General features: G+C 41.2%; 1 protein-coding gene across 2 annotated transcripts; it reads right to left on the bottom strand.

Moving 5' to 3' along the window:
• Positions 1-824: 824 nt before the first annotated feature.
• Positions 825-25,660, bottom strand: LOC311148273 (guanine nucleotide-binding protein G(s) subunit alpha). 2 transcript variants are annotated; one of them, XM_084185177.1, is made up of 12 exons: positions 24,323-25,660; positions 22,696-22,768; positions 19,746-19,800; positions 19,465-19,584; positions 14,403-14,500; positions 9,950-10,004; positions 9,691-9,764; positions 9,451-9,509; positions 9,035-9,155; positions 3,349-3,479; positions 3,075-3,160; positions 825-2,831 (listed from the first exon to the last, which is right to left on the bottom strand). In XM_084185177.1, the coding sequence occupies exons 1-12, from the start codon at positions 24,459-24,461 to the stop codon at positions 2,685-2,687; spliced, it is 1,158 nt and encodes a 385-aa protein (XP_084041303.1). In that variant the 5' UTR covers positions 24,462-25,660; the 3' UTR covers positions 825-2,684. The 2 variants fall into 2 exon arrangements, with proteins under 2 accessions (XP_084041303.1, XP_084041304.1); XM_084185178.1 differs by having other exon boundaries at positions 3,075-3,142.
• Between the last annotated feature and the right edge of the window lie 721 nt (positions 25,661-26,381).

Genomic DNA, 26,381 nt, shown 5'->3' with positions numbered 1-26,381 from the left:
TGCTACATAGAACACCTACCTTCTGCTCTCAGTTGTGTCATTGGCAGTGTTCTCCTCGTGTTCGTGTTCAGGAGCATGGCACTGAACAGTGTCATATCAAGGGACATTCATGTTGGGCTGAAGAAACCCTTTATCCACTAACCAACTGTAAGTCGCTCTGGATAAGAGCGTCTGCTAAATGACAAAAATGTAAAAAATGTAATCCAGCACTCCTCCCTTTTCATCAGAATCCTGCCTCTTTCCTCTCACTTCCTTTGACCTTGAACTAATGACTCACTCGTCAATAGATGCAATTGAAACATACTGCATCCCCTCATATACATTCAATTACTGCAGTTTTTGATTATCTTGTAATTCTCTAAGCTACACTCCTGATTAGAAATACATTAATCAACCATTGTCATGGTGTAGGTCAAGATTACAATGTATAGGTAAATACCCAGAGAACCATGCTCTGAAAGAGACCGATGTTAATATTTTCATAAACTATAACTGTGAATTTGTACAAAAAAGCTATGTGGTGAATACCTGTGTCTGGGTTAAATTGGGAAAGACCGTTCTATCGCCTTGGATGGGAAACATAAAGACAGAATTGAATAGAGTCGGGATGCATGTGATAGAATGTCAAATGGAACTGAGGGTAAAACGCTATCTGTGAAAAGCAGTGAAGTAACAGTGTGGGGCACTGTATGAGGAGCTCAAGAGCTGTCTAAGTAAATACAGTGGACATAACGAGACATTGCTAAAGATGGATGAATGAAATGTCATGGGTGTATCTGGTGTAGGTTTGTCCTTGTGGTTGTGTGTAAGGAATGGCCTGTTGCTGTCTGCACCAAAAACCTTTATTTCGCAGAGCTCCTCTTCTGAAAGTAGAGACCCATTTCTGATGTACACAGTAAATGAAAACTAGGGCATTGAAGTGAAAGTAATACTGTACAGTCCGCCTCTGTTGTGCAACGCTAGGAAGGACCCCAAAACAATACCATTTTCTTTTTTCTTTTCTTTAGCAAAAGAAAGATTCATGTAGAAACAAGCAATGTTTTGCATTTTGATATTTCTCATTACCTTTTACCTTAAAGCTATAAATGAAATTAAAAATGGTAAATAAACACTCACCCTTCATGTTGTTTGCAGATGTCGCTAATGAAACAAACCTAATCGAAAAGGATTTAAGTTATAGCAATAAGCACACTATATCAAGTGTACAATGTGTCAAGGTTCTTTGATTCTAATAAAATACTTTTTTAAATCCATAGACATTTCATATATTTATATTTTTTTGGTATATGGATCCAAAAATAGACATTTAAATCATAAAGGGGAGATGGGGGAGAGAAATAAACATCTAAAGCTAGGAATGGTTGTTCCTCTTCCCTTGGGAGAGAGGGGGGAAACTGGCCAAACTATACAGCGCAGTATAACACCCACTTTAGCTCATTATACACGTACAGTCGTGATCAAGGCACAGGGATCTTCTTAAAGTTATTTTTTTCAATAAAGTTGTACAAAATAATACATTTTACAGTCTGTACAAGAATAATAGTTCAGCAGTAAAGTAAAGAGATACACAGAGCCTGGGGAGGAGGAAGGAGGGTTAGTGTAGGAGGGAGGAAGGGGGGTTAAGGGAGATGGAGGAAACCAAGGAAGGGGTAGGAAGGGGGGTGACCACATGACTAAAGATTAGTGTCCCATTTATAATTATCTTCTTCCTATTTTTTTAAATTTCAGGATTACTTTTTTTCTTTAAAAACAAAGAGCATTGCCAGTAAAGTAACAGTGCATGGTATGTGGTGAAGTTAAGAGAGACGACAGGGAGGAGTGAAAGAGAGAGTGGGAGAGGGGAGAGAGAGAGTGTGAGAGCGCACAGGGCACAATAGCCTACACAGACAAAACAAACTGTGGAGACAGAAACAGGGCTGATCAGACTTCTCTTAACTTATATGGTACTGTACTGTATATGGGCTTTGCACTCCGTTGAGTTCTGTGAACGTTGGCCTTTTTCCTCCCGCTGCTGTACCAACAAGGCAAAGTCATGTGACAATCCTGTGGGCGTCATGGTGTCCAAGCTCCGCCAAATTCACATAGATATTCCCCTCCCCCAAGCCCTGCTCACCATGATGCTTCTCTGGATCATTGTCAGTCATTGAAATTGCTCCTGGTAGGTATTTTGGCTGTGATTCATTGAAAGTACTGAGCCAGTCAATCTGTGGCTGCAGACGGCAAGCAGCTAAGACTCTCCACTTGCTCAGTTCAGGACCAGTGACCATGCAGTCAAGTAAAAGCATGTGTGTTCTTTTTCTGTATGCAAGCAGTTATGGGTAAATTGAGAGCAAGTGTGTCTAAGAGTGTGTCTGTGTGTGTCAAAATATGAACTGAGATTGTGAAAGAAAGCGGGTCCGGTGCCATGTCAGCGTGCGTACTCGTGTGTGTGTGTGTGGTGAAATGGGTTCAAGTCCTGAGCACAGTGCTAAATTGCAGTGGAGTTCAGCTGATCTGGCTTGAATGTATTCTGTGTTTTGCAGTGTTTCAATACTCTTTCCAGATTGCGCTGTAGCTCTCATATCTAGTTTGACTTCAGGAGTTCCCAAGAGCACACAGAGTCAGGGCGACAGGGGTGGGTTTCAGGGGGGGTCAGGGAGGGACCGGAGGTGGGGGTTCAGAGTCTGTGTTGCAGCCCCCTCCAATCACAAGAGCTCGTACTGCCGAAGGTGCATCCGCTGAATGATGTCCCGACAGTCGTTGAAGACCCGGCGGATGTTTTCCGTGTCGACGGCGCAGGTAAAATGCGGGTAACAATAGTGCCTGCCGTCTCCACTGGCTGTGCTGATCCTCTGAAATCACAGTGAAGCACAATGAGACAACAGAGTACTAGCACCATCGGGACATCATCCACTTGACTCAATAACAAATCTAACACTTACTGCATGTTACCCTTCCTGCTCACTTATTCAATATGAGTAAGAGAAAGTCATCTCATTTGGCATCTTTTGTTGTGATTAGATCCTATTTTGTAATCAATACCATAAGATTCTAGATAACATTAGCAGGGGAGACATTGGAATTTCTGCACTTACCAGGAACTCATCTCGTATGAAGTACTTTGCCCTCGTGACGCGTGGATCCTCCCCTGGTTCTGGTGTTGCTATAGAAGCGTGAGAGACTGATGATGAGTGTTATGATTGGATTCTAGTACACCATCACACATGGTCAGTGACACAGTTCGCTATGGCGATTACTTATCAGCCACAGGAAAGAACATTCAGGAGCCACCTACTGTGGCTAAAAGCAGAAGTGCTCTGTGGGGGGGTGTGTACAGTTAACGACCAGTCAAGTGTATCAACTTCTCACCATCATCCGGTGTGGTGTAGCGTGCAAACTCTGGGAAATACTCTTCGATTTTTGATTTCCCAGCCAACACCTTCTCTGCTAGCAGGTCCTGTTTGTTGAGGAATAGGATGACAGAAATGGTCCGCAGCCACCTAAAGAGACACAAACACACACAGAGATGCTGGGTAAATACACAGGTAGAAAGCAATCAGTGGTCATTTAGGGCTAGCAAATTATATTTATGATGAGAGCATTTCATTAGAACAGAGGAATAGAATGAATCTTCATTGTTTGTGGATAGTGGGTGTCATGGGTTGTGTGTGTTTCTCTGTGTGTGTGTGTGTGTGTGTCAGTGGAGGCTCCTCAGAGGAGGAAGGGTAGGACCATCCTACTCAGTGAATTTCATAATTAAAAAATGAAACATTCAAAAAAATGTACCCTTTTTAGATAAAACTATACTAAACATATTCACGTCACCAAATAACTGATTAAAACACACTGTTTTGCAATGAACATTAGCCTCAACAGCATCCTCTAGGGTAGCACCATGGTGTAGCCGGAGGACAGCTATTTTATGTCCTCCTCTGTTTACATTAACTTCAATACAAAACCTAGGAGGCTCATGGTTCTCACCCCCTTCCATAGACTTACACAGTAATTATGACGACTTCGGGGGACGTCATCCAAACCATCAGAGCTCTTGCAGTATGAGCTAAAAATGTTGTCCATCCAATCAAAGGATCAGAAAATGAATCAAGTACTGAAAGTATAAGCTACAGCTAGCTAGGACTGCAGTGCATAAAGTATGGTGAGTAGTTGACTCAAAGTGAGAGAAAGACAATAGTTGTAAAGTTTTGAACAAATTAATTTAGTCAAATTGAGAAGCAGCAGAGAGAGCTAGCTATATTGCGTTGTATCTTTTTTTCTTCTTAGTTTACCTTTCACTTTGTTAGAAAATGCAGCTAATTTGGCCTACTCAACAACCTGACTCAAACAGAGAGGAATGCTATTTATGTTAGCTAGCTGGCTAAGACTATCCAACACTGCAACTCTTTCATGTCAAGGTAAGCTTTCGGTTTTATTAACTTATTGCCACCGGGGCTCCCGGTGTAACTGCTAAACTGCTTGCTGTACATCGTACTGTGTGATTGTACACATGGATTGGATTTGGGGTTTACTAACACCTTAGTTCTAGTTTGTTGACTATAACATTAATACAGTGTAGAACCGTGACTATAGGATCTAGGCATTCAGAGGGACCAAAAATCTTCCAATACATCGCATCAAACTCCAAAATAACATAACAGAAAATATACCATCACTTAAATGTGCCCGACATATCTTATGTAGTCAGTCCATTCTAGTTGTATGAATGAATCAAACAGGCCTGGCCGCGCTTCGGGCTGCGCACACACAGAAACAGAACCGGTTTGGACAGTGGACACAACATGTGACACATAGCATAAAATAATGCGACACTGTTTACACAACCTATGGTACCCTAACACCACTATCAGACTATCACCAATAGCATAAACAACAGTGTCACATCAGAGGTTACAGGCTCATGGTGCTGAAAGGACAGCGACCATAATACCTGTGCACTCCATTGGGCTGAAGAAGAGCCAGTTTTGGTGAAACACATAGACCGGGCTGATAGACAGGCGACAATAGTCACACACAGCATCAAATCATGTTAAAGAATAAGCAACCCATTCACTCCAGTAGGCCCCATGAAATCATAACAATACAAAAGCACAACCATTTCATTTCCAAAATGAAATTAACAAACCAGCTATTACTTCCCATTGCAAATATATTTGATCACATTCTTCACACTAACTGGTGATCTAAAGTTTAAATGCAACACAGTTATAATGTTCAAAGAGATAGCCCGGTTGCAAGCTGCTACAAAAAAGGGCCACTCAGATGATAATTTGTAAACGAAGTTTGAAAATTAATCTTGAAAAGGGTGATGCTACAAATTAGCAACAACATCCACCTTAAAATTGATAACAGCTGCTGCAGCCACCATCGCCATTGTCTCACTACTACAACACAAGCTAGTTAACTCGCTAACGACCATCAGGTCGCTAATGGCCTGGTACTCAGAGCTCTATTGTCCCTCTAACCACTCTGACATCAATGCAAATGTCATCAAAAATCACCTCAAACACTTATCATCAAAACAGTATGTGCTTTTAAAACTCACCTCACTGTGATTGATCAATTTGAAGAAAGAAGTTCAACAACAAGTTGAAACTGAGTGGGAAACCTGGTGTTTTAAGATGTTGTTTCAAAGTCTAACACAACGAAATGGTCAGCGCTTTCTACAGTGATTATTAATTAAAAACACCAATATGCATGTTAGAGGTTATGCATAAGCCTATATACAGTGGGGCAAAAAAGTATTTAGTCAGCCACCAATTGTGCAAGTTCTCCCACTTAAAAAGATGAGAGAGGCCTGTAATTTTCATCATAGGTACACGTCAACTATGACAGACAAATTGAGAAAAAAAAATCCAGAAAATCCCATTGTAGGATTTTTAATGAATTTATTTGCAAATTATGGTGGAAAATAAGTATTTGGTCACCTACAAACAAGCAAGATTTCTGGCTCTCACAGACCTGTAACTTCTTCTTTAAGAGGCTCCTCTGTCCTCCACTCGTTACCTGTATTAATGGCACCTGTTTGAACTTGTTATCAGTATAAAAGACACCTGTCCACAACCTCAAACAGTCACACTCCAAACTTCACAATGGCCAAGACCAAAGAGCTGTCAAAGGACACCAAAAACAAAATTGTAGACCTGCACCAGGCTGGGAAGACTGAATCTGCAACAGGTAAGCAGCTTGGTTTGAAGAAATCAACTGTGGGAGCAATTATTAGGAAATGGAAGACATACAAGACCACTGATAATCTCCCTCGATCTGGGGCTCCATGCAAGATCTCACACCGTGGGGTCAAAATGATCACAAGAACGGTGAGCAAAAATCCCAGAACCACACGGGGGGACCTAGTGAATGACCTGCTGAGAGCTGGGACCAAAGTAACAAAGCCAACCATCAGTAACACACTACGCCGCCAGGGACTCAAATCCTGCAGTGCAAGACGTGTCCCCCTGCTTAAGCCAGTACATGTCCAGGCCCGTCTGAAGTGCATTTGGATGATCCAGAAGAGGATTGGGAGAATGTCATATGGTCAGATGAAACCAAAATATAACTTTTTGGTAAAAACTCAACTCGTCATGTTTGGAGGACAAAGAATGCTGAGTTGCATCCAAAGAACACCATACCTACTGTGAAGCATGGGGTTGGAAACATCATGCTTTGGGGCTGTTTTTCTGCAAAGGGACCAGGACGACTGATCCGTGTAAAGGAAAGAATGAATGGGGCCATGTATCGTGAGATTTTGAGTGAAACCCTCCTTCCATCAGCAAGGGCATTGAAGATGACACGTGGCTGGGTCTTTCAGCATGACAATGATCCCAAACACACCGCCCGGGCAACGAAGGAGTGGCTTCGTAAGAAGCATTTCAAGGTCCTGGAGTGGCCTAGCCAGTCTCCAGATCTCAACCCCATAGAAAATCTTTGGAGGGAGTTGAAAGTCTGTGTTGCCCAGCGACAGCCCCAAAACATCACTGCTCTAGAGGAGATCTGCATGGAGGAATGGGCCAAAATACCAGCAACAGTGTGTGAAAACCTTGTGAAGACTTACAGAAAACGTTTGACCTGTGTCATTGCCAACAAAGGGTATATAACAAAGTATTGAGAAACTTTTGTTATTGACCAAATACTTATTTTCCACCATCATATGCCAATAAATTCATTAAAAATCCTACAATGTGATTTTCTGGATTTTTTTTTCTAATTTTGTCTGTCATAGTTGACGTGTACCTATGATGAAAATTACAGGCCTCTCTCATCTTTTTAAGTGGGAGAACTTGCACAATTGGTGGCTGACTAAATACTTTTTTTCCCCACTGTATGAGTCCAAGCCCGAAAAACCCCCTGAATTAAAATAATTATGTACCCTACCGCATATTACACCTGGCAGAAAAACATAAAGAAATACTGATTTAAGGTACCTTTGGTAGATAATTGGTCCAGCCTAAATTAAACAAATTCAGATCTAGTCTAAAATTATAGTGCATTTGTATTTTATTTTGAATATCCTAGTAATAGGGCATTTAAAATATATACATTTTCATAATTAATAGGCTGACATCTCACCACCGTGAGTTTCCATCTCCTCCCCTCTCTCCTTCATTCCTTTTTCCAGCGCGCAGAGAGAGGGGCTTTCAACAGTTTAATGAAATATGTTTCATTGTGAAAACATGTTACTATCGATGTTGCAGAACAGATTTCACTTGGTTTCCCAAATTAAGCACTGGGTAAAGGCCATGGCATACAGAGTTTGGGCGGAATATTACCTGTAGTGCAGCACCGACATGAGTGAAAAACGTACTGGCGGGAAAGTGGCCTCCAATCGCTATTCCAGACCTCTTTTTTGTCTTGTCCCTATTCTTGCCCATTCAAAATCTAAACTAACTGTACATATTAGTAAAGACTAGATTAAATTGAGAATAGTCTGACGGGTGAAAATATGATCACTTGATGAGAGAAGAGCGTGTACAGCAAGGAACAGAGCGCAAGCATTTTTGGACGACTTTCTCAAATCATCAACAGCCTATAGTCGCATCATGCAGCTCAAATATCTTTTGATTTCTAAGGCACTCTAAGATTTGTATCATTCACCACTACAGTTGCCAGATAACTCTAAATCTAGCATTTAGGACCAAATTATCACTTTTACGCTCAACATAGCCACTTCATATGCGCGCACTCTCGCTCCAGAATGGGAAAAATATCCTTTCTATTTTATTCAATTATATTCTTCTTACTATAAAATCATATCATATAAAATAATGGCCAGGTACTTATAATCATATCTTGTCTGCTAAATGAACAAGCTTACAGCCTATGGCATGGAGCATAGCCAGGTAACATACAGTAGGCCAACTCATATTCTGTTCTTCTGAAGAAAAAAAATATTCATATCATAATGTTTCTTTAGACCTGACTAAAATAAATATTGGATTTATTGTGATGGTGTATATTAAATTGATTGAATATACTTTTTTTTATGTAGATGTTCCAAAGGCGTGCATCAGCGGCTTGTATGCAGCTTGTATGCGTGGAGGCCTGGTGATGCTAAACGTGTTTATGTTAATTAACGGTCAATTACCGTGAGACCGGCATGACAATAACCAGCTGACAAAATGTTATGACCACCACAGCCCTAGGAGGGACCTACCTGAATTTCTCCAATAGAAACTCTTGTTTAAGTAGACTAATGATTACACCCCAGATTAGCTAGATGCAGGCAACAGTATGCAAGGCGTTATTGAATGTGTCACTCACTGTCTGTCACCTTGATTACTCCAATTTGTCTCTTGACCTGTGCACCTACGTTATAAACTTTCATTTGTAGGCTAGGTTGTAGTAACCTCATGATGGGTATAGGGTAAATTCAAGTATCATGTAGTAGCCTAAACCTGAGCTGGGCGAATGGAATATGAATGACAGTCATTCAATATGCTGTAATAGAAATAAGGCCATGCTCATTAAAAAATGAAAGAATGGACTCCGAACAGCACCGACTGCCATTGGTGTGTGTGCATGCATGCGTGCGTTTGTGTGTCACCTGTTGTTCCAGATGTTCTTGAATAGATTGAGAGCCTCCTGTAAACGGTTGGTCTGATTGTCCTCCCGGATCACCATGTTGTAGCTGCTACTGGCCACCACGAAAATAATGGCTGTTACATCTGTGGGGAAGACAGAGGGAGGAAGGACTCAGACAAACTGGTTTTGTAATGTGCAATCAATGACACAGTCAAAAGGCACTTCGCTTTAAGCCTAAGCTCGAAACACACAGGCATAGCAGAAAAGCAAAGGTGATGGTAAATAGGTAGGAAAATACAGGAAACCTTTAGTGGAACGAGGCTACAGACTAGGACCCGTCTAGACTAAAAATAAAGACATCTATAAATGAGATCTGAATTGTGTTTGTGAGTTATTCTCTATTGGGTTGGCCAGATCAATTGGAAAAACAAGTGTTACCGTTAAAGCACTGGATCCATTTCCGACGTTCATCTCTTTGACCACCAACATCAAACATGCTATGGAAGAAATGGCAAAGTGAGACCAATATATCACACACTACCACCTTGTGGCATAGTGATGAATCACATGTTAGCTGCACTGAATGGACTCCTAAACGTCTGCAGGGCTGAGTTGGAGATTGCTCTTCAGGTATTGTACTAATAACCGAATGGGACGATAACCCCGGGTTATACTCACTGGAAATTTACTTTGTCCACTTGAAATCTGGTTTCGAAGATCCCAGAGGTGAGCACTCGGCATCTCAGTAGGTCCTGAGAGACGAGAGAGAGAGACAGGAGTCATTAATCTGTGTTATATTTATAAATATTATGAAAGGCAGTTGATGATGGAGGGACAGTAGTGGCCAAAAGTAGTGCATTGTACAGGGAACAGGGTGCCATTTGAGATGTATCCCTGGGCGTCTGGTGATGGCGGCACTGAGACCACGGAAACTCACCTGATCAGTGGGAGTGTAGTCACTCTGTTTCACAATATCAATCTTGTCTAGAAAGCTGAGGAGAAGAAAGAAACAGAGATTCAGGAGGATGAACAGGAAAGGACAAAATGATGGAATTCTCATCAGTGAGTGAGCATTATGGGAAGCTTTTCTGTGTGTGGACAGGTAGAGACCACTGAGCTCAATAGAATTATATAGACCTGTGTTTCTCCAACTATTTTTCTGCTAGGGAGGGACTGACCTGCAGTAAGCCATCACTCCTTCCTCTTTGGAGGCCAACTTAGATAAAAACTAGGACTTGACAAGTAGGACTTGAGACAGCAATGCCGTATAAAATTCTAGTTACTTGGGAACAGGTCTTTGATGTCCCAATACCTTGGCATCGGGTCTATTATCTGATATCTAAAACAATCAATCTGGTCATTTTAATTTAAGCTATTATATAAAATTCTTGCTACAAAAAGAATGCTCAATATATGGGGCATTGAAAAGTCAGCCTTGTGCTGATACTATCCACCGGTGGCTCGCTTTTGGAGTCAGGTCCAGGAATGGTTGTTATGTCATAATATCAGGGTTCAGATGGACATGAAAACTGTATTGTTAGGGGATCTGAAAAACCACAATCAGTAAATGGGAACTATCATTACACTCTTGTGTAAAATATGTATTTTTAGGGCAATTTCGGTAGAAATGTTACAAATAGGGAGGTTCAAGACCCTCGTAAGACATCACAGTAAAATAGAGCGATGTATCGCAAAAGGAAATAGCACTATAGTGAGAAAGATGGGTTAATCTGTGGACATCAGAGTGTTGGAGTTAAGATCCCAGTGAATGGTGGATTGACCGCTGTGGGTTAAAATCCAGCACTTGCAGAAAGAGGAAATTAGGAATATATGTAGAATTATTTAACTACATGTACATTAAGTATTGTTGTCCTTTAGTTAACTTGAGAACTGATTCGAATCAGTGTCAGCTAACTAACTGAGCAGCCAGTTAGTAACATCCCAGGGACCAGTGTCAGTCCAGGTCAGGAACAAGGAGGTGGAGAGAAACACTAGCATATACGTCATTTGTAGAGACACTTACAGATGACAGGAATGGCAATGGTTCTAGTCCTGTAGTCATACTGACTTTGAGACTAATGTCCCATTCAAAGATATAATGTTAACTGATATTTCACTTGGGTTTAAACAGTCCCTATAGAGTGGCTAATACAACTGAACATCACAAACTGTACCAACAGTGCGTGACAGAACAATGCTGGCCCGGTCTCCCAAGCATACTGAACACAGAGGAATGCCGAGCCTCTGGATAACCAGGAATGTGACATGGTGGGGTGGAATGGGCCAGGCCTAACTACAGGTGAGACATGGCATGAATGAGTCGGCACTCACTGGGTGAGACAAAGGGACTAGGGCTGTGCGATATCTCAAATGTATTTGATATAGTTTTATTTATGTTTTTGCGCGACATTCAAAATCCTTGTATCGCAAGAATCGAGGTTTTGTTATTTTTTCGTTTATATGAGCGTTTATGTCCGCTTGTACTCATGTTGTATTTTTGGTCTCGTCTCCTTCGCTCGTCTGCGCTTCTGTGCTGTGTGCACCTTCCCATTTACACCAGAGATCTGTATATAATGACGAGATGCACGTCTCCGCCCTAACAATGGGAGTCGTTGTCTGAAAGGCGGGAAGGTAGAGGCGACAAGCTTAAATCCAAAAGAAGCCAATAGAAACGCGTTGGCCTTATTTTGGACAGATTTTTAGCGAGAGTGAAACCTCTCGCTTCGCCTCTGCCTCTTTGGTTTACACACACAACAAGCCCCTCCCCTTGCCTCTCACGCCAACAAAGTTGAGAGATCAAATCTTCCTCTCTGACAAGCGGTTTCAACGCGCTATTTGCGTTTGAGGTTTGGTCCAACAGAATCGGTCATATGGCCACCATAACACATTATTTTACTGTAATAGAGGATAAGTTAACTTTTCGAACGATACCCTTATGTCGCAACTACTCAAATTGCGCACAGAGCAGACACTACTAAAACGAGCGTATCAATGTACATTGATTCTGGGAAAACAATGCTCAGTTTGTCGCGCGCGGCATTGGTGTACCATGTACCGCTAGCAGTATTTTGTTATACTGGTTGTCTAGTCTGTGTTTTATAAATGTGCATAAAGCATAAAACACAATTATATAAGGAATTGGCAACTCGTTCTCATTCTGATAAATAATGTAGGCCACTTGATTTCAACATCTGAACAACGTGGACAGGCTAACATGCTTTTCAAACAGTTGGAGACAGACAGAAGGGTGTGTTCATAACAATTCAACTGTTCAACCTTGTTAGCTAGCAAATAGATCCAAATTGGCTAAACTTGAAATATAAAAGATTAGCTGGCTAATCACTAGCAAGTGGGCTTGAGAGATTGTTGATGAGACCTGTGTTAATTTTCGATAGCCTAATGCCTGCTACAAAATGTTGGTCATTATTAGTGAATGTGCATTATGCATTGTTCTAGTTAAATTTATAACAAAAAAGGCCATTTTCATAGCCAGACTTGAAAGCCAGATCAGTGATTATTGCACCAAAAAAATCTGGTTAAACTATTTTGATAAACGAATGAAATTATTAGTGGGTCTTATGGTTGTGGAAGGCTTACATTTAGCCTAGGTATAACTTCACAAACCCTGAATTCATTAGATTATTGCTGACTGTTTGAAATGCGGTGTATTTGACATTTAAAATTGTACAACCATGCTTATTTAGAGAAAACATTTTTTTAAAAATTGAGATATATATCATGGATCGCCCATAAGTTTGAAAAAAGTTAGAGGAATTTTAGGCCATATCGCCCAGCCCCAACTAGGACAAACACACAAAGAGATGATGTGTGTGTACGTGCGCATTTACCATTCTTTGTTATGGCAACAAAGATGGCCAGAGATAACTGCAGACTCCAGAAGAACACAGGTGTGGAGATGAACTATTTTCCTTTCCTACACGTTATAGAATAATGTTGTAAAAGCTGTAAGCTCTCCTTCCACAAGGGTTCACACTCACAAACCTGACCTAGCCCACCGGCCTGAACCCAAAAGACAAACACAGACATCTGGCACTGGGAGAGAGATGAGACTGAGTGGGAGGGGGAGAGAGGAAGTGGTAGGCAAGGCGTAGAGTGAGAGGTACGAAAGAGAGGGAGGGGGATAGGTAGGAAGGGAGTACAATTGAAAAAGTGTGTGTATTTGTGTGTGAAAGAGAGAGGGAGAGAGAAAGTAGTGTCTGACATTACAGAGCAGATTCAAAAATAGCTCCCTGGCCTCCAGCATGGTTGCCATAGAGACAGAACTACAGGCTCTATAAATAGACTATCAGCTCAAAATCTTGTGTGACTAGAGTAGCCTGAGAGAGGGAGAGAAAGAAAAAGGAAGAGAACAAGAGAAAAAAAGAGAGGGAGCAAGAGAGAGAGAAAGAGGGACTGGGAGAGAGGAAGCGGGAGAGTGAGTGAAAGAAAGAAAGAGTGGAGGAGAGTGAGTGAAAGAAAGAGAGAGCAGGAGAGAGAGGGAGGGACCAAAACTGGACTGGACCATCTGAACCACCTGAAGGGGTTGTCCTAGACTGTTAAGTAACACAATCCAATACACAGCACTATTTCTTCAAACATTAGCACATATATTTGTTTTATACAATCAGCTCAAATCAAACACCACCATAACAGATTTAACTCTGAGGCTCCAGTCACTGTGGTTTAGTGGTGTACTCCCCCCCCCCCCCCCCTCCCCATCCAACCACTGGTGAAATCTCTGTATCTCCCGTCTTATGACTCAGGACCTGCCATTTTTGGTCCCTGTCGCTGCAAATATCCTACATCACAGATGCGGAGATGGAGCCACACAACAGTTGAGAGAGAAAGCATGAAGGAGAGGAAAAGAAGGAGAAGAAGAGAATGTGTGTGAGAGAGCGTGGAGCGAGAGAGTACGAGGGAGAGCGGCAGAGAGACGCATAGCCAGAGAGAGGTGGCATTGTTGATGCAGACAGCTCTGGTGATGTCATACTGTGGTGTGCGTGCACTGAGATGCGATGAGGAGATGCAGAGTAAGAGTGTGAGCTCATGAGGACTTCCATTACAGAGCTCTGCGTCCACACACCACTTCCCAGGTCCTTTTACACAGACCCTCAACCACAACAATAGGAATACATAAAACATCAAGGGCCATTTTTCAGGCAGAACACTTGCCCATTATGTCACAGAAAATCAGAACAGTCTCAAGGAAATTGCTTTGTACAATAAAGTTCAGATGAAATTGAATACATTTCAGTTTGGGTACTGTGCTATACGTGCCCCTAATCTTTGGCCTAGACTGTTTATTTTCAGCAACACAGGCCTGTATAAGGGCACTGGAGCTACTAAAGACTGCTGGTCCTCTCTCGGCGTGCGGTGCAGTGCATACTTACTACTGCGCGCAGTCGATCAGCTGGTACTCATTGGATCTCTCAAAACACGCCCTCACGCCCTCGTCCTGCCAGAGAGTCTTCGCATTTTCATAAAACTCCTGAAAGAGAAATACATGGGGAGAAAGAGAATGTGAGAGAGGACGAGAGAGAGAGAGGATCAACTGAATTAAAGCAAGTCGAAAAAGAGGACACTGTCCATCCATGCTGTGTTTGAGGGCACTGCGATGTGCGGCATCTTTGTTGACACCACACGCTGTGTCCTTTGTGCTTGGCTAGAGCGTGTGTACATGCAGAAAAGGTGAATATGGGTGGGAAGAATGACATTCCAATAGGGCAGCACACCTATTAGGGATCTGGCATTTATTGACTGGAGAACAGGTTCTGTGGCCAGTGAGGGTAACGGCCAAGGGGAGCTTCAATATAGCAAAAACCAAGTGGCATAGTCAGGCCGTTGAAATTAGATTGTGCCTTAAATCAAGTAAAAACAAGGCATGTTTTTCAACGTTTCCTTCAATGAGGAGAAATTAAGATTGCATATGGTCGACAGGCTTGGGAGGGTCAGTTGACTTATCTTTGGCAGGTATCACGGACCTACCCCTAAATAATCATGTCAAAATCCCATATAATATTGAATGAATCATATTTAATTGCATTGACTCGACAAACAAAAGTGGTGCAGGTGTAAACAGAGGAGTCAACTGTCATATCTAATGGCTAATCTGTTACATCCTTGTTTGATAAAACCTTTGCATAAAGTGGGAATGTTCACATAGCTTATCAAGGACCAGAGTGACTGCCCCATGGACAACATTCAGAGGGCTAAAAAGCACATGGAAAGGTAGTTAGTCTCAAATCTCCCTTCATTCTTCTCCATTTGGACCATGAAGGTAAACAGGAAACTGTGTCATGTATAAAATAAATGCTTTTGGACAACTGGACATTTGTGGAACAATTGGGCCACACACACTCGCATAACATTTAGGTTTCGCTGCCCAATATATTTGTCCCACTTTTTCGCTGGCTTGGGTTACTTGAAATCCATGTATCCATCTCCATAAAAGAGCACTCATTATGTGTCTTAGTAACAGAGTCCTCCTTTATTATCAGTCATGCGCTTGAGAAAAAAAAAACTCCTCTCTAGTAACTCCTTATTGCATTACAGCAGCCGACCCAGAATCCTTTGGGGCTACAACTCAATGCTATATTGTTTCCCTCCTGCTCACTGGCTTGCAGTGTTCGGGAAGCTACTCTGAAAATACAGTTTACCAAGCTACCAATTACTTCACGCTGGAAGAAGTTAAGCTACACTAAGGCTACTCTTAAGAAAAATACAGTTGAAATGAACTAAAGTTACTTTGAAAAAGTAGTTCACTACATCCAAACTACTTTGTGAAAAAATTATGATATCTAAATCTGGAATGTCATAGACTACAAATTGCAAGAATAGATCACTCTGGAGTCAGATGTTAACAGAATGTGTGATTTAGCCTATTACAAACAAAAACTATGTTTTAAGTGAGAATTAGGCAGGTCTAATGCCGAAAAAGAAAGGAAATTGCCATCTTTCCTTTAATTAATTTTTTTATAATTTCCATTTCATTCTTTGGGATGGGCTTTCTCAAATACACTAATGTTATTGTTTTGCAAAATATATCACAGGGAGCTTGATTTTGCTTTAACAATTTTTTGAAGCAATGGGACAATTGTCAAGTTGAGGTTTATCAGAAGGCCATGGCTCCGTTTCAATGGCTGGTTGCTTTTTCCTGGTTTCTAAACAACAACCTATAACGTAGCATGTGCTACACAAAAACCTTACGCAAAATGTGGCTGAATGGGAATCTCCTCAATAGCATTCTAACTCTATGGTAAACACTACTACAATAGCTTCATGTAGCGAGAGAAATTAGAAACGAAGTGAGGTCCCTGGTAGCTTTGCATTTTAGAAAATTTACATTTTACTGGCGTTTAGACAACCCATAAGACTTCCATTATCATCAGTCGAGAAATCATCAGTCTGAAAATAAATCCCATACCACAACAAAAACGACACCTTAAAACATTAAATTAACTGGAAGTGAATAGCCCAGACAGTAGATACCCGTACAAACTACCCCCACTTCTACCCCCAGATACCCCCACTTCTACCCCCAGATGCCCCCACATGCCCCCACTTCTAACCCCAGATGCCCCCACTTCTACCCCCAGATGCCCCCACTTCTACCCCCAGATGCCCCCACTTCTATCCCCAGATGCCCCCACTTCTACCCCCAGATACCCCCACTTCTAAAGGCCTTTTCCTCATCCTCTCTTTTTTTCTACATGTACTCTGAGATCAGGTGACCAGTAGAACCGGTTTCCTCTCAGCCTGGGGGGTGACAAAGAGGAGGGAGGGAGGGAGGGAGAGAAAGAGTTACACTGTCTGACCTTAGAGTTCCCCAACTCCCCTCCATCAGGAGCTAAAATCACAGACATCCAAACACCACAGAGCAAGATAGCAGACAATCACATCGCCTTCACACGTAGGCCTAGACATCCAAACTCAGAGAGAGATGTTATGGCAGGTGTGCTAGGCCCAGAAAAAAGACAAAGCAATCTTCAATAACTGTCTATGGCGCAATGGTAGGGATGCAACCATTCAATCGTAATAGATCATTTTGTATCAGCCTAAGACTCTTAAGTGGATCTAAATTAACACGTAATAACAGCAAAATATACGCAAAGCATTAACCTATCGGTTGTTTTCATTTTGATGAGTGACAACATGTTGTTGTCTGTCCTAGGGGTAAGTAAAACTCACTGTGGTGCACACTATTCAATCAAATCCGTTAAGGTTTCTGTGATCAATATATAACAAAGTTCCCAATGCATTGATAAAGCCATTATAAATTCAATTAAATGGATTATGTTTTTGACTTATCCAGAAACCTGCTACCTGCTTAACTTGAATAGAGTCCTATGTCCCTCCCAGCCAAGTCCTAACAGCCTGAAGACTACCAGCAAGCACTCTGTTGTTCAGGTGTGGGTCCCAGTGACACTGACACAGACACGTGGGTCCCAGAGAGATATTTAGGGCGTTAAAGGCACAATCAGTGTCAAGCAGTGGTACTCAGAGACCTCCAGGCCTTCCCTCAGGGCAGTCAATTAGCTAAGGGGCATCCCATAGAGGCCCTACCTGCTAATTACTACTGTACTGTACCACAACCCAAAAGAGCTACCAGTACCATGAGAATGGCACCTGCAACAGGGACTACTACATACGGAAAAATGTATGCACACATGACATGACTGTAAGTCGCTTTGGATAAAAGCGTCTGCTAAATGGCATATTATAATATTATTATTATACTAGTGGATGGGCCTTCCTAAGGGAACATGTACAGTGCCTTCAGAATGTGTTTCCCCCCATTTTGTTGTGTTACAGCCTGAATTTAAAATGGATTAAATATACATGTTTGGTCACTGGCCTCCACACAATACCGCATAATGTCAAAATGGAATTATGTTTTTCGAAATGTTTACAAATCCACACAAATACAATTATCTGTACGGTCCCTCAGTCGAGCAGTGAATTTCAAACACAGATTCAACCACAAAGACCAGGGAGGTTTTCCAATGCCTCACAAAGTCGAGCACCTATTGGTAGATGGGTAAAACATTTAAAAGCAGACATTGAATATCCGTTTGAGCATGGTGAAGTCACTAATTACACTTTGGATGGTGTATCAATACACCCAGTCACTACAGAGATACAGGCGTCCTTCCTAACTATGTTGCCAGAGAGGAAGGAAATTGCTCAGGGATTTCACCATGAGGCCAATGGTGACTTTAAAACAGTTACAGAGTTTAATGGCTGTGATAGGAGAAAACTGAGGATGGATCAACAACATAGTTACTCCACAATACTAGCCTAATTGACAAAGTGAAAAGAAGTAAGCCTTTACAGAATACAAATATTCCCGAAACATGCATCTAAAAGGCACTAAAGTAATACTGCTAAACATGTGGCAAAGCAATTAACTATTTATCCTGAATACAGTGTTATGTTTGGGGCAAATCCAATACATTACAGAGTACCACTCTCCATATCTTCAAGCAAAGTGGTGGCTGCATCATGTTATGGGTATGCTTCTAATGGTTAAGGATTCTGGAGTTTTTCAGGATAAAAAAGAACGGAATGGAGCCAAGCACAGGCAAAATCCTAGAGGAAAACCTGGTGCAGTCTGCTTTCCACCAGACACTGGGAGATTAATTTACCTTTCAGCTGGACAGTAACCTAAAACACAATGCCAAATCTAAACTGGAGTTGCTTACCAAGAAGACAGTGAATGTTCCTGAGTGGCTGAGTTACAGTTTTGACTTAAATCTACTTGAAAATCTATGGCAAGACCTGAAAATGGTTGTCTAGCAATGATCAACAACTAATTTGACAGAGCTTGAAGAATTTTGAAAATAAATGGGCAAATGTTGCAGAATCCAGGTGTGGAAAGCTTTTATAATAATAATAATAATAATAATAATATGCCATTTAGCAGACGCTTTTATCCAAAGCGACTTACAGTCATGCGTGCATACATTTTTGTGTATGGGTGGTCCCGGGGATCGAACCCACTACCTTGGCGTTACAAGCGCCGTGCTCTACCAGCTGAGACTTACCCAGAAAGATTCACAGCTGTAATCGCTGCCAAAAGTGCTTCTACATAGTATTGACTCAGGGGTGTGAATATTTACATAAATGCGATATTTCTGTATTTCATTTTCAATAAATTTGCTAACATTTCTAAAAACTTGTTTTCACTTTGTCATTATAGGGTATTGTGTGTAGATGGATTAAATAGATTTGTTTTCCTCACCCATTTTGAATTCAGGCTGTAACAACAAAATGTGGAATAAGTCAAGGGGTATGAATATGTTCTGAAGGCACTTTAGATATGTGCACATGCACAGTACACACAAAAAATCATGTGCTCACAGGCGTGTATATACTGTACATTCATGAAAAGACAATGCCAATCTATAATGATCTCTGTGTGTGTGTGGGTGGTAGAAACATTGTCATACTCACAGATGTGAATTCAAAGTCCTTCTGATTGACTAGGTTGAGGACATAATCGATTCGATGTTGGTTGTGTGGACTGGCGAGCTGAACGGGAGGAGTCAGTGTACTCATAGCCGCTACTATGGTCTAAAGAGTGACACAAACACACACAATCAATACAGATCAAGTGACAACACAGGATTGTCTTGGGGTATCTTATATTCAATAATCATTGATAAAATATTGATGATTCATGCTTAGCTGTTTAGATTTTCCTACCCACAGTGATATTCAAACCGAAAACTTACCTCAATAGCTTCTTTAATATTATTCTTGATGTCGTGAATTTTCTGCTTCTTCTCTCTGCAAAAAAACATCGAAGCTCAATCTTCCACGTTGTAAATTACAAATATCATTTTGTCATACACAACAGATATATTGATGATACAGCAAACAAAAAACTAAAATGTATGTGGATAATAGTCTATAAACAGCTGGCACACATGCACAATACCTCAACATCATCCCTTCTGAACCTGCCACACACATCTTCAACTATGTGAAACTCATATTTAACAGGTCACAGTCTCCCAGTGTCTACACTCTACCTGCTACGATAGCTACAAATGATCCCATGTCAAGCATGACCCCACTTGTAAGAGTGGTAACTGAGCTGCAACAGCCCATTACTAGACTGTTTCAATGTACAACTAAATTGTAAAACAACCGTTCTGCTGAGCAGTACCCATCACAGACTGTGCACTACCACTGATGTTTAATTTACACCAAAAACACAAACAGCATTCAAGGAGTAAGGGAGAGAATGTGAAGGAGAAAGAGGTACACCGACAAATAGAGAGATAAAAGGATAGAAAGGGAAAGGGTGCGAGAGAAGGGAGAGAAAGTAGAGAGAATAGGCAACAGCCAGCAGAAGGGCCTGTATCCCACACAGGCATACCGTCTTGTTTATTGGGTTAGGAGGTAGATTGAGAAGGCCTTGTTTACATTTTCAACATGATAGTCATTAAAAATCACATGCTATTACAAAGTAGCATGTGTTCGCTTGTAGGTGTGTGTCTGTGTTCGGAGAGAGAGAATAGGCAACAACTTGAAGGAAGGAGAAAGCATGTGTTAGTGTATACATCAGTGTCTAGCTTTTTCTAAGAATGTACTAAAGAAGACAAAATAATCCAAATATATTTGTTTCACAAATGGATGAGCTATCATGCTATTAGGCCTATAGAAGTTCAATGGAAGTTACTGAATGCAAAAACATCATACACCAGGATTGAAGGAATCTACCAAACACCTCCTGGAATTCCTTATATTCCTTTTCCTTGTACAGTATATTTTCCTCCAGGACTGACGAGAAAACATTGCTCAAGAAGTCAGTCACACTGCCCTACATTTTATCCATTGCAAATACCATAGAGTTGAAGTTATATACAGTACAGCTAACTTAACACACAGACACAACCAACTAATCAATTAATGTTTGAAATGTCTAGGACAGGCATTCGGTCTTCAACGAGGTCCAGAGGGCCACGCTGAAAATTGGTCATATTTCTTCACCGTCAAAATTTGCATCGTTTTTGGAATTTGATACTCTGACTGTCTAGCTTTAATTTCTGTGATTTTTAGCGAGCTGGACAGTCATGAAACTGTATGAATGTAGGTCCATTATAATTTCTACACAGTTTCGATTTGGTTTTAGTCATTTTAAAAGTAGATTGAGTTTGTTTTCCCCCAACCAAAAAATCAAATAAGTATTATTAAAATGTTTTAGTCAAACTACCCCCGGGCCGTATGTTTGACACCCTGGATCTAGGATGTGACCAAGTGACGAACTGAGTATATTCGCGCGCACACACACACACACACACACACACACACACAGCAGTTGTAAGTGTTATGGAGTCACGAGATGGGTCACACGCTGCTGGGTGCCTTAGGTGCTGGTTTGCTCATCTAACCCAAGCCACTCACCATACCAGAGCCTGAACCGTCAAACCTAACCCCACAAACTGGGGACTAAAACCCAACCCACCAACGCACAGAGGCTGTATCTAGACTTGACAGTTAATGCCATTTTTGTATTCTGATCATGGAATTCCGAACACATCATGCGTCTACACCTACATTTAAATGTGTCCACATTGTGTCCGGATTCCATTTTCCCGCGTTATATTCAAATGCCAGTATGCATTCTGCAAACGGTGGAAAAGGCTAAATGTGATAACACAACAACTACTTGATGGCAGAAGCTAACTACTGTAGCTAATTAGCCAGCTAACCTCTTTAGCTAACCAGCAAGATAGCTAGCAAAGCTAAAAGGGATTGCAAACGGGTTTGCATAACTCTAGTAAAACAACACTTTTTTTCTAAATATTATTTATTTGGCTAGCATTTGAGGACAGCAAACACATTCCTCACACGCTAGGAACGTACGTCCTCCAACACTATAATAAGGTGCCTCTCGCTACCAAAACACACGTTTTCTGGAGACTTGTGGGCGGAGTGCTGATGATGTCGCCCATTGTATGCACTTTTTGGTAGCCTGATTGAGTCCAGACTGAGGAGAAATACGCACACAATGCATCCCTGACCACCTAATGAGGTGGTCAGCCAGATCTGAACACAATCATACCACAATGCGACTTTTGTCTTTTCAATGCGATCATCGTATTCTGATAGCAGAAGTCGCATGTAAGTGCCCAGAGGCATGGACCCTCACCCATCCCCACATTTAGGCCTAAACCCCCAACCAACCTACTTACCTGGGTTTAAACCTCCACCAACCAATGCACTAGCACCCGTCACCAAGCAGGGCTTGAACCCCACAGAGTTAGTTCCAAAATAAGTTTACTCCTCATCTTTACATTAGCTTTTCATTTTTGGAAGTCCATGCAATCGTACTGATAATTCTTCAACAGCAATCTAAGATTTCCATAAAAATTTAAAAAATAACATAAAGACGAGACACCTAGACAGTAAGTAATAGTCGCTATTGAAGCCAAACCGAGGGAACTGTAATTACCCTCCCATCATGTGCTGTAGCACAGGTGCATATAGTGTGTGTATTATACAATTCAGGTATTGAAAGACCAATGCATGAAAGACGCATAAGGGTCAAGTTAGTGTTTTGAATGTTTTCATTCTTGGTTCCTCTGGGAATTTCCCCTATCCCTCTGCCAATCTCAAACCCTGATCTTTATTCGCAGTTGAGGAACGTAGTCTGTAGAATAAAACGATACTTACTCTGCATTGAAGCCATTCACATGTAGGATTCGCATCTGTTTCACTATGGTGCTCTTCCCTGACTCACCAGCCCCTGTGTAAAGGTATAGAGAGAAAGAGCGAACGAAAGAGATAGAGAACAAGAGGTGGTTAGAAACATTTCAAAGATTACAGAGCACTGCACTATCCTGACAGCCAACCGAGATGGCCATTTGGAATGTGATGCTCAGAAGTAATCTGCAAAAAAGTTATTGTAAAGAGAGACATGTTCAAAGTGATAGTGTTTATTTCACAGATTTGAAATGCTGAACTATCAGAAAAGTTCCAATTGAAATGGGTTATTCTGCCACCTGACTGAGGTCTCACACAGCAGTAACAGAGGCCAGGAGTTGGAAGAGGTTGCCCTTAACCTCTGGTCTAGGGTCAGATATACTTGTATTCTCCAGTTGGTTAAGGTCTGGATTTAAGTTGGATGAACTGATGTGGTTAGGGGCAACTTCTACCTTGAGTGTGAGACCAACTGTGTCTGAGGCAAAAAATGTACAATAGGGGGATGTTTGGTGAATCCACACATACAGTAAAATATAAATAAATGAGTGCAATATTAACCTGTTGAAATCTAATAATGATAATAATAACCAGGGGTGTAATGCTAACACAAAGTAAGGCATAAAACCTCTATCAAGTCTGATAGATTATTTTAGATTGGCTAGTTTAGGTTTGTGGACTTCCCCATGTGAGAATAACAAAGGAAGCTCTTCATCACAGATCCACTCTAATGCCTATGGGGCTGACCTGAACTGTACTGGCTCTGATAGTCTTTTAACACTGTCCTTTCCAGCACGGTTCCAGTGGTGGATGCATAACCAGGCTAGCCCAGTAGAGCTCGGCTTGACCCTATAGCGTGAATCAAGCATAAAGGTGCCAACTATACTCTCAATTTCAATTTGAAAATCTTCTTTCCCATAACAGTGATATCAAATGGTATGAGCTTAATCATGGTCGGTTTTCTATCTCCACTGTCTGACAAAATTCAAACTCACAAATATGCCAACATCTGAAAACCTGACAATGGCACAACAAAAAATGGTCATATCATAGAAAAGTGCAAAGAGCACAGTGCTATATAAAGCAGCATTGTAGTAGACATTATGGTTAAATGTGAACTCTGTTCTGCTTACTTTAGTTACCACAACTTCCTCTCCAACGGAAATACTGGTATAACATTCAATACACTAGGTCTCAGGCATTTTCTAATTAAATATAATTTAGAGGACATTTAGACTGTTTTTACATGATAACAGTACAGAAGTGTCAGTGGTAGAAATGCTCAAAGAGTGAGTTCATTATTTCACACTTAGGCCCACCTCGAAATACACAGGCCTATGGATTTGAAAGTTTTCAAGCAGCTAGTAGTTCTGAGAACACAGCCACAACCCACATGTAGAGGCTCAACACCCATGTTTCATATAGATTAGGCACTAGCTGTTACAATCACACAGGCCTACCACATAATGTATCAAATGTGAAGAAACAGAGAAAACAAAATCCTATATCACAACATCAAATATAACATGTCATGTAGGAATAGAAACAATGTTGCCAATGAGGCCTTGCCTACAACACATCAGATTCCATTCAAATTTACCTAAAAGTAGTAGCCTGTGAGTTGCTCTATATAGCTGTTTGTCCTTCTGAAGCTGTTTCTCTATCTTTTTGTTTGCTTCTCTTTGTGCCTTCTCCTCATTTCGCTGATCTTCAGTCTTACTGTTGCCCAAACAACCCATCTTCCCGCAAGAAAGAGAGTCCAGGGGAAGGGGAATGTGAAAAAACAAACTATTCTAGATCCCTCGGTTGACCCACGGAATTGAGAGCAATATTAACGACATGTATACAGTCTGTTGTTTAATGTTACGTCGAACTAATGTCTGTTTTAAAACGTTGTCCTATTGCGTTTGTAAGTATGTGTATATAATGCGTATTTTCAATAGATATTGCTGTCAAAGAGGGCAGGATACTGTTGATGACGACACCCAGGCCGTCCTCTCAGTTTGGTCAATTCTATTAGCCTTTAACGTCTTCACATACAGCGTTTATGTACCGATATAGATGACCATCCACAGATTTAAAGGTTGATTGAAGGGTTTGCCTCTTTCACATTCAATTGAAGAGATTAAAAATATCCTATTTTCATCTCACGAACGGCACGGGTCTCACGTCTCACTGTTGCCTGTGACAAATACCCAAAATCGGCATGGCACAAAAACTCGACTGTAAAATTTGACACGGATCTTTTTGACACGGGTTAGAATAAACATATCTTTGGGAAAAGTCGTATTTGCTGCGGCCTTTCTCCGCGCAGACTGTAGAAAGAAAAAAATATTGACACTTAACGAACTACATGTGTAATATTTTCATTGCTTCCGTCTTCATTTAACACATTTTATATCCATAATATGATCCTCGATCTAAACGGTGAGTCCGGTTTTCAGTTTAGATCCACGAAATAATTCAATTTTCCTGATTTTCCCCCGTTTCTGTGATGGCTGTTCCTTGCTGGTTTTTCTCAATCCAAAAGGCCCTTCGCTGTCTTTTCTTTTGTTGCTGAAATGTGTATCCCTCCTCACATCAGCAAGGCTCCTAAAAGCGCTCTGATAGTCCCCAACACATTCTTAAATGGGTTCTGATTCTTCTAAACATGACGAAAATACGAAAATCCCTCGAATTTTCCCGTTTCTTGCAGCTATAGCCCACTGTCAATCTCAGTTTTATATTCCTTCTGAATTCGAATGGTAGGTACTCGGTAGAGCCTACATGTGCATATACATTCATATATATAACGCGTGTTGTAATAACACATTCCACTATGAAGACAGTTCCCTCCTGGGCTGGTAGTGGAAGATGAAACACGGGAATAACCTATTCTTTAAGGTATTATTTTTCCCTTTCTCTCCGGGAACAGTACATGAGATAGACAGCGCTGAATAGATGGGGTGGGGCAAACAGCGCTCATTGAACCCTGGGAAGGACCAGAGCTTAATCACATGATTCCACAGAACGTCAGCATGGCGAAATTCTGCAGAGAAAACGGCGCCCCCTTCAAAGAAACGACAGATTGGGACCTGAGAGCCCAACCTGAGACCCTCAACACGGGGCCACCGGAGTCACTCTCTTTCTATTTTCCGATGTTTGGACGCGCAGTGGCACTATATTAGGCTACCCCCATTGATGATAAAATATATGTTTCCAGTAGGTTATTATTATTATTATTATTCTCACGGGACCACGAAAACAGGTTTGATAATGCTCCAAAGACCTAGGACTATATGAGGTTGGTAGGCCTTGTCATTTTTGCACTAAGTAGACAGGGTTGTTTTTTCAATTGCAGATTATAAACCTAATTTATTCTTTATTACTGGACTGGAAATTAAATGGAATGCCCTGAAACCTGATAAATTCCTTGTCTTCATCTGTACATCCAGGGGTTACATATAGGCTGACCAGATGGATGGAGTTCTGCCACTTCAGGATGGAACTATAGAATTATAATTCAGAATTATAATTCCAATTTTATTCTAATCCCAACTGTATACTATGATGGAGGGTGGCGTAGGCTACATTTGGGATTGAACATGTGTCCAATTTGGGGGACATTCTTACCCACATGACGAAACCTTTCACTGACACCCCCTGGTCACATTCTAAAA

Source organism: Coregonus lavaretus, assembly GCF_964263955.1.
Source record: "Coregonus lavaretus genome assembly, chromosome: 20".
Lineage (NCBI taxonomy): Eukaryota > Metazoa > Chordata > Actinopteri > Salmoniformes > Salmonidae > Coregonus > Coregonus lavaretus.
Note: the sequence above shows the minus strand (reverse complement) of the source record. Positions and strands in the feature narration are given on the sequence as shown.

Coding starts and splice junctions, on each gene's coding strand:
- LOC311148273 (XM_084185177.1), bottom strand. CDS start 24,461: ATGGGTTGTTTGGGCAACAGTAAGACTGAAGATCAGCGAAATGAGGAG. Junction 14,501..19,464: donor AGGACTTTGAATTCACATCT/GTGAGTATGACA, acceptor TTTCTCTTTCAG/GAGTTTTATGAAAATGCGAA. Junction 3,480..9,034: donor AAGAACATCTGGAACAACAG/GTGACACACAAA, acceptor GTGTCTCTTTAG/GTGGCTGCGGACCATTTCTG.